At 31.3% G+C, this 13356-nt stretch overlaps 1 protein-coding gene across 7 annotated transcripts in view; it reads left to right on the forward strand.

Moving 5' to 3' along the window:
- LOC139503693 (myosin light chain kinase, smooth muscle-like) overlaps window positions 1–13356 on the forward strand; it is an 80790-nt gene that overhangs the window by 11857 nt on the left and 55577 nt on the right. For 2 of the 7 annotated variants that reach the window (XM_071293530.1, XM_071293531.1), the window contains exons 4-7: window positions 83–281; window positions 674–812; window positions 1431–1547; window positions 3406–3603. In XM_071293530.1, the coding sequence (XP_071149631.1) occupies window positions 83–281; window positions 674–812; window positions 1431–1547; window positions 3406–3603 (653 nt within the window). Of the gene's footprint in view, window positions 1–82; window positions 282–673; window positions 813–1430; window positions 1548–3405; window positions 3604–6472; window positions 6987–8006; window positions 8089–11797; window positions 11892–13356 lie in introns of those variants that run through there. The other 5 variants (XM_071293533.1, XM_071293532.1, XM_071293535.1 and 2 more) reach the window with 5 other exon arrangements.

Below are 13356 nucleotides of genomic sequence, written 5' to 3' on the forward strand. Positions count from 1 at the left end.
TTGCAAATCAGCAATTAAGCAAAATAAGAATTTTTAATTTGTATACAAAGCATTTAAAAATACTATGGCTAAATTGTTGTAGAACTATTACAAAAGATAGAAAGTCCAGCAGGGAATCAAAGAAAACAGAAATCCCACCAGAGTTTATCATCAAACCCAGGAGACAATTTGTTAATGAAGATCAAAGTGCAAAGTTCAAAGCATCACATGACGGGTCATCATCCACTGTTCTTACATGGAGTAAAGATGGAACAGTTTTACATTCCAGTAGGAAAAACAAGGTACTCATTTATATATAGCAACAGAAAAACAATAAAAACAACACTTTATACATTTTTTGGGTCTGAGATGCTTTTCTGGATTTACTTCAGGAATGATCAAACCAAATATTAGCAGTAGCTAACCAAGGATGTGTAAGAACCAAAGCATTTGATGAGTTAAATAATTAAAAAGGAAATAAAAGAATAATCAAATCCATCTTTGTCATAGGGAATTGAAATCTTAGTTTCTCAATAATTTCAAAATTTTTAAAACGGATCTGATTGTCCTTTGTTTTAATTTGAAGATTTTTAGAAGGCTGTCTTTCTGAAAGATAATTAATTGAAATCATCTTGCCTACGGTTATAATGGTACAACCAAACCTCAAGTCAAGCCATACATTATTATTTTGCAGATTTACACAGATGGAGTTCTGCATATTTTAGAGGTGAAAAAGGTTTCAGCAGAAGATGGAGGCATTTACACCTGTACAATTTGTAATTCTGCAGGTACAGCTGAAACCACTGCAGAATTGGAGGTGTATAGTGAATACAGTAAGTATATATCTGAAGAGCATATGTATAAAATAAAAACCTTTTATGGTGTGCTAGTGACCTAGTATGATATATATTGGGTCAGTAAATACCATCTGTGGTGAGAACTAAACTTGAATCCCCATATCAAATAAACTGAGTCCATATATATATATCCTATTAGGTCACTTTCATACCATGTAACAAATTTATCTTTATACTGACTATTGTAAGATTGGGTATGTAGACTAGCCTATCAAAGTGATTAAGTCTTTAATATTTAGTATTAAGAACCTACTTCCATTTCTCTCTACAAAAAAAAAATGCCAACAGTAACAGCTTTCAATAGTTAGCTTTAAATTTGTTTATAAATTTATGTCAATCTTTCAATCGATTTCTTTGTATGTTGAACTTTTAGATTTCTTTTTTGTTTCGAAGGGGAAGTAACTCATTACCCCATATTATTTAGCAAACCCATTATCAAATATATATAGTTAACCCGTGTAGTCTTTTAACCAATCATATCCCCAAAAATCTATTGGTTTTAAGATAAATATATATTTGTATCCTGAATAACTCTTTGATATGCATTTTATTTCTGTGCATATGACTGTTTATTAAGGTTTTTTATTTTTATAGGCAAACCACAAAAATCACAGAAAAAAGTATATGCAGCGCCTTCTGTTGACATCCCACTCCAAGACATCACAGTTTTACCTGGAGACAAAAACATTGTATTGGAGTGTAAATTTTCTAGTAAGTCTTTATTATTTGTTTGTATGGTAGCAAATGGGTAAAAGAATATATATATTATAGAGATCTGACAAAGACATTAATTGAAATACAAAGATTTTCTATAAAGAGGTGGAATAACATGAAAATACATATCATTACTCAAACACTTGGGCGTATTGCATTTCCGCTAATTTTTCAAAGTCCCAATGCTACGTTTCCACAAATTTAAAGTATACGTTTCCGCAATTTGTATTTATTACTTTTCCGGAAATTTACCTGGTAAATTATAAATAATTGAATATAATATATTGACTTGAAAAATGTTGCTATGTCCTTATACAGAGACAGGCGAAAGCAGTTTCCAAAATTACCTAATGTAAATTAGAAATTCACGAGACATTAAGACAAATAAATTTGAACACTAACAAAATTGAAACTCATATTAACTTTTAATTAGTCAATGATTTTGATTCCGGAATCGTTATACCAACTTGGTATGTCTATGTAATGAAATGACTGATATTTTCATAGATGGCACATTTAAATCCTGTCCGAAATTCTTCTACCAACTCAGTTTATTCGATACATGGATGTAAAAATGGTAACTACATTCGTCTTGTATTTGCGTTACTTCCACTTAAATCCGAGGAATGTTACACGAAACTGTTGGATCGGCTTATTGATGTGTGCACTACCCGAAGAATAACTCTCCAGCCCGAGGTAGTTCATAATGACTTTGAATGTGTAATGCATACTGCTGTTACGAAAACACGAATAGTGCCGAGTCTTTTCATGCCCACTTGAACGAGCAGTTTTACGCTAGCCATCCTAACATTTTTTGTTTGTTTTTATCGATGTGTTATTGAAACTGCAAACAACATCTTACATAAAGGTGAGAACTCTAACTGTAAAAGCACCCGTTTGGAAATGTGAAAAGGAGAAGATGGACTTCCTTAAGTTCTTGAACAAAATACAAAACTTGTAAACGGTGAATGTACTACTGTGGACTTTGAGCGGCGCGCGTGTTGGCTACAAATATTCTGCCAGAACTGACTTATGAACTCATATCAAGATATTTCTGATTAGTGCTGACTTTTGAACATACGTTTTCATAGATTTAAATGATGAAGTTTACTTGCATGTTATGATGACCTTTGACTTACTTAATATTTATTTTATATTATGGCTTTGCTTTCGATCAACAGGTATTCCTGAATTATTTGCGGAAAAGCAATAATTTATTTTTTCCGGAATAGTTACTTTTTTTCCGGAAAAGTAAGATATTTATTTGCGGAAACGTAAACTTTTTTTTCCGGAAACGTCATCTTTTTTTTCCGGAAAAGTAATGCCAATTTGCGGAAACGTAAAACGCCGAAACACTTGAATCATGTTTAAAGTGCCTTCTATGATTGTGAATAAATAAATAAGTATTGTTATGACAGATTCTAAACTTTAACTACACTTTAATTCCAAAGAAATCATAAAAAATTTGTAGAAAATGTACCTCCTGAATGATATTGAATTCACTGTAGATGGTAGATTTTGCACAATGCTACCAATGAAGAAATAAATGTATAATATAAAAATGAGAAGATGTAGTATCAGATTGCCAATGAGACAACTTTAAACAAAAGGCCAAATGACATGGAAATTAACTACTACAGGTCCTTGTACAACTTTTAACAATGACCAAAGCCCATTCAGCATAGATGGCTATAAGAGGTCAGGAAATGACAAATGCAAAACAATTCAAACAAAAAAACTAATGCATATATAGAAATAAACATTACTTTCACATATCAATAGGGTTGAACTTTATTTATAATAAACTATTTGAATATGATTATCTTGTAACATTTTTTTTGTTTATTTTCCCCAGATGCATCAGATTCTATAATATGTTGGTATAAGAATGGTCAACCATTGCACAAATCGCTTTTTACGAGGCAGATATTTGATGGCAGGGTTTCTAAACTTATATTAACTACAATAACAGACAGTCACAGTGGATTATATGAATGTGCTGCAGCCAATACTGGAGGAGAAGTTAGAAGTTGTTGTAGAGTAACTGTCATGGGTAGGTGTATTAATGTGTATTGACAGGGGCGGATCCAGCTGTTTTTAAAAGGTTGGATTCCTAACCCAGGATAAATGGAGGGTTCCAACTATATGGCCCATTCAAATGCATTGATCGTCCAAAAAGAAGGGGGGGGGGGGTCCATCCCCAGGAACCTCCCTCTGGATCCACCACTAATTGCTACTTAGTCTTTAGATTTTTATGTTGTGTTTTGTCTACTGTTGTTTTTTTTTTGACTTTTTTTTTTGCCAACCTATTATATGCATCTTTCAGACTTATGAGTTTAAGTATCCTTTCAGCTTCCTTTTATGGATATAAAGATAATGTTGTTTACTGCAGTGTAGATTGCAGCATTGATGTTTTTTTTTGACATTTTCAACTCAATGATTTCAATTTTATATGCAATGACAAAAGATAGTGTTGCTTATTGATAAGTTCATTTCACAGCCTAACTTGACATAACATCAGAATCCAAAGAACTATACATCCATATACCTTTGCATAAGTCCATCTTAAAAATTTATTTGTTCAGTTGAATTTTTGTTTGATTTGTAAAAGTTGAGAGATTTGTCATCTGTCATTCTGCAATTTGGTTTCTGAACAAATAACTTAAGTTTAAATAAATAGATTGCAATGAAATTTTACTAGAAGGTTCAATACCACAAAAGAAAAATTGGGATTGATTTTGGGGACTATGGTACCAACAGTTTAGGAATTAGGGGCAATTAAAAGCGGTCAAAAACAAGCATTTTTGAAGTTTCCTTACAATAACTTGTGTGTAAGAGTATGGATATTTATGACATTGTACCACAAGGTTCCATATCACAACAGGAATTCTGGGATTCAATTTGGGCGTAATTGTGCCAAATATGCAGGAATCAGCAACATAAAAGGGGCCAAAAACACGCATTTTTAGAGTTTCCAGACAAGAACTTTTGTTTAAGTGTATGATTCTCTCTAAAAGTGTACTATAAGGTGCCATACTACAAAGGGAAGGCTGGGATTGAGTTTGGGGATCATTTCTCAGAAAGGGGGGAGGGTCCCAATTTTTGGAAGGGGTTCATATTTTTTTCTTCAAAATTTTTCATTTTCAAAATTTTAAATATTTTGAAATAATTTCCAGAAGAAATCTTCAAATGCACAGTATTGCGCAATACATTTTTAAGGTTTTTGACCACATTAATTTTATGTCAGAAACCAATTTTACTTTTAAAATTTGATCACAATCCAAATTCAGATAAAATTATAAAGTTTCACTATTGTGTTCAAATTTGCCCAAACTGTTCAAGGGTCAGTCAACCTCAGCAGTCTTATCAGGCTGCTCTCAGCAAAGTATTTTTTTCTGAAGGGGGTAAACAATTTTTTTCTGTTTTTTTTGTGTGTGGCTAAAATGGCAAAAGCATCCAATGACATTTATTGGTTTAATTGAGAGGAGTGAAAACTTTTGTCAGCTAAAGGTTTCATTTAGGTTTGACCTATAAAAAATATTTATTGTAACAAAAGTTATAATTTGGAATATTTTGTCAACAGTTTGTAAAGTTGTAATAAACAATAGTGACTTCCAGTACCAATGACACAATTTATTCTTTTGTTTGTTAATCAATGGACCATTTACATTAGAGAAAAATAAGTAACATTTAGTGTGTAAAGTAGGGTAAAATAAAATTGAGAAGGGTTTTAAAATATCTTGACTATAAGATTGATTTATGTCGTTACAATGTGACCTAACTTGTCCTATATAGAGAGGCTTTAAAACATCTACGAACAATAAATCATAGATTAGTAAGAGATAGGAATAAGTAATAAATGTATTATAATGAAAATTTAAAATGCTTTTAAGTAAACAATTCAAGAAAAACTCAAGGAATAAGATAGCAATAACTGATTTAAAAATAAGACTGTTTAAGCATTTAATGAATTTTTATTTAGCATAATATTGGTTCAATGTTTTAGACCCATTCATATGTCAGTCTACCATCTCTTTGAATGTCATCATTTTATACATCTTTATTTTTATAATACCCTTTTAATTTGAATGAAGATTTACTCTTTTAATAATTTAGATTTAATGAAATATCAAAAAAACAAAGCTTGAAAAATGTTTGGGTGGGAAAGGAAAGAACTTGAACAAGCACTTTTACATGTATATTTTGTTTATATTGGGCACAAATTTAGATTATTATAACCCTTATATTGTGTGCAGAACCATTACTGAGTATATGTTTTGCCCTATTTTGGAATCTGTGTCATCTTAACCTTTTTATTTTTCCCTTGCTTCGGTATAATTTTTCAGAAGCTTGATGATAAAATTTATGAATTGAATGCTGGTCGTTATTGACACTGACTTGACCTTTTTTTACAAGTTGCTAGCCTTGAAAGAAAGAAACTATAAATAAAATGTCTACCCATGTTTCAAAAATTATCATAGATCATGCCCTGGATTGAACAAATCTGTGGCTGGAGTTACATTATTTACCTCTGTTGAAGCTGGTACATGTACTAGGTCTTCACTTTTTATAGTGTTAGAACTATGATCAGGAGGGAAGTTAAAGTGACATTCTTTAAAATTCAATCAAAATTTCTGCTTTGAAAACTGGTCCTACATAATCACTTGTTAAATGAAATGTTTAATATCATTTAAAGATGTCTTGTCAAAACTTTTGACGACACTATGTAAAAATGTTTTATTTAGTCATATTAAATTAACTCACTAAAATTCGATTAAATCTGTGAAAAATTTATTTAACTTTATATCCTTTGAACAAACTTTGAAGTTTAAGTAATAAAGACACTCTATTTATAAAGTCTCCTCTCAGATTCTAAATTTTTATTTAAAACATATAAATGACACGATCACAGTTTAAATTTCATAATTTAAAATAGAAAGGACAGATATGAAATTTAGATGTGTATGATAAATTGCCGCTACATTTGAGTGGTTTTCATATTTTTATCAGAATGTAGATGTTTAATAAAATATCTTGTCAATAGGCCGAAGACTTTGGATAACTTAAGGAACACGTAACTACAGGTATTTTGTTGATTTATCACCATTTGATGACACCTAATTGAAGTTTTTTCGTTGACACCCCGATGTTTGTTATATTCCATTCTGGATGTAAGTACGTCGACTTGTGTTCAATGTTTGAAAGATTTTACTATTGATTCATGTGGAAATATAACTTTACTTATGTGATAGACAACCGACTTAGAATTGCATAAAAACACATTTGTTGACATTTTACGATACACCCTTGAAGTCACGAAAAAGTAAACACAGGATATTTGGAGATAACAGGGGGAGAGTTTGTAAACATTTTGTGTAGTGTCCCAATTCTTTTATAAGGACAAAATGGAAGGAAACATTGCTACATTAAACAATGGTACGTACTAATTGATTGCTGAATTTCTTTTTAAAAGGTTGGGAAAGACTTGTGGTACTGAATAAAAAATGTTTTTTTTTTATAAATCTCCTCCTCTTGACTGATTCATATAAAATTTTCTACAGTCTGTTGATTATTTCATTTTATTATTTTGTTTTTTTTATATTTCTCTCTATTTGTTGTTTAAAAACTTGAGAAGTTCATAAGACAAAATTTTTAAGTCATCAATTTTTATTCAGATCAAAATGAAATTGATCTAAAAAACATAAATTCATAAAAATAAATTTATAGTCATAAATTTTCATTTAGATCGAAATGAAAGTGAATTGCCTCAAAAAGTATTTAAATATATTTTATTTACTGTATTAAATGCATTGATTAACCCCAAAATAAACATATTGGGTGTTATCCTTAATGCACAACATTACACATAGTATAAACTGATTAAACTTACAGGATTATGTCTTATAGTTTAATGGATTAACTCCCTTTGTTATTCAATGACTAAATGATTAATTGAGAAACATAGCTTTGCCAATTGTTGTTTATAATATGTGATATTTACATGGTTCCGTAATAATGTGTCAATCACCTCTAAAAGTTATACTGGGGTTTGATGGCAATATGTAGTTTTCATAACAGAACGGGAACCAAATTGTCGCCAAAATTTATATAGTGCTTGACTACCACAAAAATGAAAAGATATGAAATAATTTTCTTCAAAATACTGCAGAAAGAAACGTGTACATGCAAAAAGTGTCAAATTTAATAGCCTTCTAAAAGTTTATTTGGTAATGAAAAAGCGTCATATTTGACCAACTTCAATCAGACAGCTAGATAATAGTTTCTTCACTCTCAGAATATCTTTATTGGATTATGATTTAAAAAACATGCTACTTTATATCTATGTTTAACTTGATACATGGTGATATACTTGGTGTAGACTTGATTTATAAGTAGCATATATATGTGTAGATAACAATGGAATGATTCTCCTTAGCCAGTAATATTATAGTCTGGAATAAATCTGTGATAATGTTTACATCCAAACTGTACTTTGGGGTACAGACTCCAAGAACGTATACACATTGGATGTTTGTTTGTAAGTACTTGTATTTTAAAGGCTGTATAATGGACTTTGTGTGTTCTTAGATGTTTGAATGTAGGTACTTTAAAGGGTCAAACTTAACTTTTTTGTTTCAAAAGATAAACACATATGGCTTTTTGTATTTTTTTTTTAGAATATCTGCATTACAAAATTATGCTATTAATTTGTGTAGCAGTTAACTGAAAATAATTCATTTGATCAAAATTTCATGATTTTGGTAAAAAAAAACCTGGCGTATATTTATCTAATTTGATAAAAAAAAATCTTTGGTGCCTTTTTCATAAAAATTGGTACAAATAATCTTCATACAATATCAAGTTCAATTGTCCTTTTAAAAAAGAGGGGTCCATGTTTTGGTTTTAAAGCTCATGATTAAAATCACTTGAAAAAAGTATTTTTCCTGATATATATGTCGCAGTTTGAGGTCACAGAAAATAGCTGACTATTGCATATTGTGTTAGCTATGCTATTACCTCCCCTGTAAATGTATTGTGTGTCCTGAAAGTCTGAAGTATTAAGTTGGTGTTTACAACTTATCCCCTGTGTTTGATGTTTGTATATGACATAACTTTGGATTGATTTTTACTTATTTGTTTCTCCGTTGTTTGTGGTTATTGTACTAAAGTTTTTCATTCAGTTGAAGTTTACTTACCAAACAACTGCTATAAATCAATAGTCCCCTCTTTATTTGGAATATTTTCTTCAAAACTTTTGTTTATTGTTAATAACAATTTTTATACGACCGCAAAATTTGAAAAATTTTTCGTCGTATATTGCTATCACGTTGGCGTCGGCGGCGTCGTCGTCGTCGTCGTCGTCCGGCGTCCGAATACTTTTAGTTTTCGCACTGTAACTTTAGTAAAAGTGAATGGAAATCTATGAAATTTTAACACAAGGTTTATGACCACAAAAGGAAGGTTGGTATTGATTTTGGGAGTTTTGGTCCCAACATTTTAGGAATTAGGGGCCAAAAAGGGCCCAAATAAGCATTTTCTTGGTTTTCGCACTATAACTTTAGTTTAAGTTAATAGAAATCTATGAAATTTTGACACAAGGTTTATGACCACAAAAGAACGATTGGGATTGATTTTGGGAGTTTAGGTTTCAACAGTTTAGGAATTAGGGGCCAAAAAAGGGCCCAAATAAGCATTATTCTTGGTTTTCGCACAATAACTTTAGTTTAAGTAAATAGAAATCAATGAAATTTAAACACAATGTTAATGACTACAAAAGGAAGGTTGGTATTGATTTTGGGAGTTTAGGTCCCAACAGTTTAGGAATTAGGGGCCAAAAAGGGACCCAAATAAGCATTTTTCTTGGTTTTCGCACCATAACGTTAGTATAAGTAAATAGAAATCTATGAAATTTAAACACAAGGTTTATGACCATAAAAGGAAGGTTGGTATTGATTTTGGAAGTTTTGGTCCCAACAGAATAAGGGGCCCAAAGGGTCCAAAATTAAACTTTGTTTGATTTCATCAAAATTGAATAATTGGGGTTCTTTGATATGCCGAATCTAACTGTCATGACTGTGTATGTAGATTCTTAACTTTTGGTCCCGTTTTCAAATTGGTCTACATTAAGATCCAAAGGGTCCAAAATTAAACTTAGTTTGATTTTGACAAAAAATGAATCAGTTAGGTTCTTTGATATGCTGAATCTAACAATGTACTTAGATTATTGATTATTGGCCCAGTTTTCAAGTTGGTCCAAATCAGGGTCCAAAATTAAACTTTGTTTGATTTCATCAAAAATTGAATAAATGGGGTTCTTTGATATACCAAATCTAACTGTGTATGTAGATTCTTCATTTTTGGTCCTGTTTTCAAATTGGTCTACACTAAAGTCCAAAGGGTCCAAAATTAAACTTAGTCTGATTTCAACAAAAATTGAAATCTTGGGGTTCTTTGATATGCTGAATCCAAAAATGTACTTAGATTTTTTATTATGGGCCCAGTTTTCAAGTTGGTCCAAATCAGGATCTAAAATTATTATATTAAGTGTTGTGCAATAGCAAGTCTTTTCAATTGCACAGTATTGCGCAATGGCAAGAAATATCTAATTGCACAATATTGTGAAATAGCAAATTTTTTTTTAATTAGAGTTATCTTTCTTTGTCCAGAATAGTAAGCAAGAATTATCTAATTGCAAAATATTGTGCAATAGCAAGATTTTTTTTTAATTGGAGTTATCTTTCTTTGTCCAGAATCAACTTAAATCTTTGTTATATACAATATACAATGTATATTCACTTTTTACTACCAACTGATAAATTATAATAAATAACATTCAGTGATAACAAGCAGTTTTTTTTACATCTTAATATTTTATGATGTATTTAAATGAGTAGTTATTGTTGCAAACTCCATTAGAAATTTTAATTGAGATTAGTTTTGGAATAAGGGAAAGGGGGATGTGATTAAAAAAATTGGGTTCAATTTTTCTCATTTGAAATTTCATAAATAAAAAAGAAAATTTCTTCAAACATTTTTATGCCCCACCTACGATAGTATAGAGGGGCATTATGTTTTCTGGTCTCTCCGTCCGTCCGTCTGTCCGTCTGTTCGTCCGTCCGTCTGTCCCGCTTCAGGTTAAAGTTTTTGGTCAAGGTAGTTTTTGATGAAGTTTAAGTCCAATCGACTTCAAACTTAGTACACATGTCCCCTATGATATGATCTTTCTTATTTTAATGCCAAATTAGAGTTTTTACCCCAATTTCACGGTCCACTGAACATGGAAAATGATAGTGCGAGTGGGGCATTCGTGTACTGAGGACACATTCTTGTTTTGAGAGGATTAATATTCAACAGCATAGTGAATTGCTCTAAGAGAAAACAAAAATTTTAAGTTCATTAGAACACATTCATTCTGTGTCAGAAACCTATGCTGTGTCAACTATTTAATCACAATCCAAATTTAGAGCTGAATCCAGCTTGAATGTTGTGTCCATACTTGCCCCAACCGTTCAGGGTTCAACCTCTGCGGTCGTATAAAGCTACGCCCTGTGGAGCATCTGGTTCAATGTTCTTCTTGTAAAAAGTTTGACTAGGTAAACAAAAATTATGTAAGATGAAAAAAAACTTCATTTGCCAGAATGGAACTTATTTAAGCTTTCACTGAATCCCATATAATTTTGATATTGGTGGTTCAAGTATATTTTGAATATTTGTCCAGAGTTGTGGAACTTGATTTTAGAAATATGGTCATTTAAATTTTTGTATTTATAAATTTAAGTTAAGATGCTGATGGAGAGTTTGGTAAACTATTTTACATAGATCCCTCATTGCAGTAGAGCATCAAAGAAACATTAAATTAGTTTGGATTCCAAGACTTAATAATTCACTTTTTTATCCTTTATTATAAGATTAGCAGTTTCCAAAATACAGAAGTTTTTAAACATCTTAAAAACACAATTTTCTTACAAAAGTAATCTTTATAAATATATAGCTTTGATGATAATGAATGAATTTTTCTTTTTAGTGAATTGAAAACATTTTCTTCTTTCTCCTCATCTGGTTTTTTTTTATACAGAAACATTGCTGACTGAATTTTTAACTGAAGAGTATTTGACATGAGTTTGTGGTTATTTGAATTCCTTCCAGAATAAATTATTTAAATCTATCTATTAAGTATCCGTATATAAAAGGCGTATTGTTATGGTCCAATAATGATCACCTTTTCCTGTTATGATATTCAATGATTAGTCAAAATCACTCAGGTGTTTTAGTGATGCTATGATTCAGGCTAAACTTTCTGGTGGCTTATTTTTTATAGGAACTAATTACTTTTGCTTTAAGGTAAGAACGAATTATTCATGTTTAATTTTGATAAAATACCTATTTTCAGGGCCGTAACTACATTGAGGCAAATGAGGCAAATGCCTCATGTTTTAAATTTAAAAAAAAAAAAAAAAAAAAAAACTAAAACAAAAGATTGTCTTCATATGATTGTCTTCATATCCAATTGTTTTCACTGAAAGTGTCTTGTAAGAAGCAAATTCTCTTCACTCTCACATGTCGCCCCTGCATATTTTTCGTAATCCATGTTTCTATTTTACTTTTGGTTTTCAGAGTTGATGGTCTATTGTTTGTATTTCTGTGTCCCGGGTTTGTCTTTATTTATTGTCCTTAATGACTAGTCTGAGTGTTGATTTTCATTTGTAAACGTGTCACACTGTGTAATGTTGCATGTCCACCTATGTCCAGGCATTATGCGAGAAAATATTTTAAGAATATACGATGCTACTGGACACAGAAAAAAGTGGTCGTTTCTGCATGGAGAATTGAACTTGATATCAAAAAATACGAAACTGCCTTTCTTGTACATACCCAATTTTTCTTAGTATAGATTGCAAAGTTAGGTATTTTCTGTAGGTGAGATATGGACAGAAATGATAGATATGTATTATGAATATAGAAAATTGAATATCTTAATCAACAACAAAATTAAAAAAAAATAACTATCATATATCCAAGCGCCTGTGGGTAAAACTAGATAGCTGACATGGTTTAAATTAAAGTAAGACCACTAATTTCCCGGTATCAAATCATTTGCTGAAAAAAACATCAATGTATTGCCATATGACCTTTTATATTCAAGGGTTAAATTTGCATTAAGTCGTGTTCAGATCCTTTAACAGAAAATAAGGTTACACGCCATTATTCCGACAGCCCATTAATCCGACAGCCCATTGGTCCGACAACCCATTAGTCCGACAACCCATTAGTGCGACAACCCAATAGTCCGACAACCCATTGCTCCGACAGCCCAATAATCCGACAACCCATAAGTCCGACACTTATCACGGTATCAGGGAAAAATAAAATATGTATGTCTGTATTACTCCGGGGGGTTACTGATATCCTTTCGAGTATTACTGTGCCGACAGCACTTGCCAAATCATACCCTGTTCTAACCAGAATACATTGAAAACATACCTTGTTCTATACATGCTCAGAAAGTGTATACCCTGTTCTAGACCGTATAAAATAAGATGCAGTTCTAGACCCGGGTTCTAGACTGTATCTTCAACAGTTGAATACGAGATCCTGTTCTAGACAAATACTTTTTGTTTAAAAAAAAACCCTGTTCTAGTCAGCAGGACATAAAAAGCGACCCTGTTCTAACCAACAGGACATGAAAGAGAAACCCTGTTCTAACCAGCAGGGCATGAAAAAGTGACCCTGTTTTGCGGCACACCTTTACCACTAGAAATATAGTAAGTAACCCCCCGGGGTATTATTATGTTTATGTTATAACATA

Source organism: Mytilus edulis, chromosome 14 (assembly GCF_963676685.1).
Source record: "Mytilus edulis chromosome 14, xbMytEdul2.2, whole genome shotgun sequence".
Taxonomy (NCBI): Eukaryota; Metazoa; Mollusca; class Bivalvia; order Mytilida; family Mytilidae; genus Mytilus; species Mytilus edulis.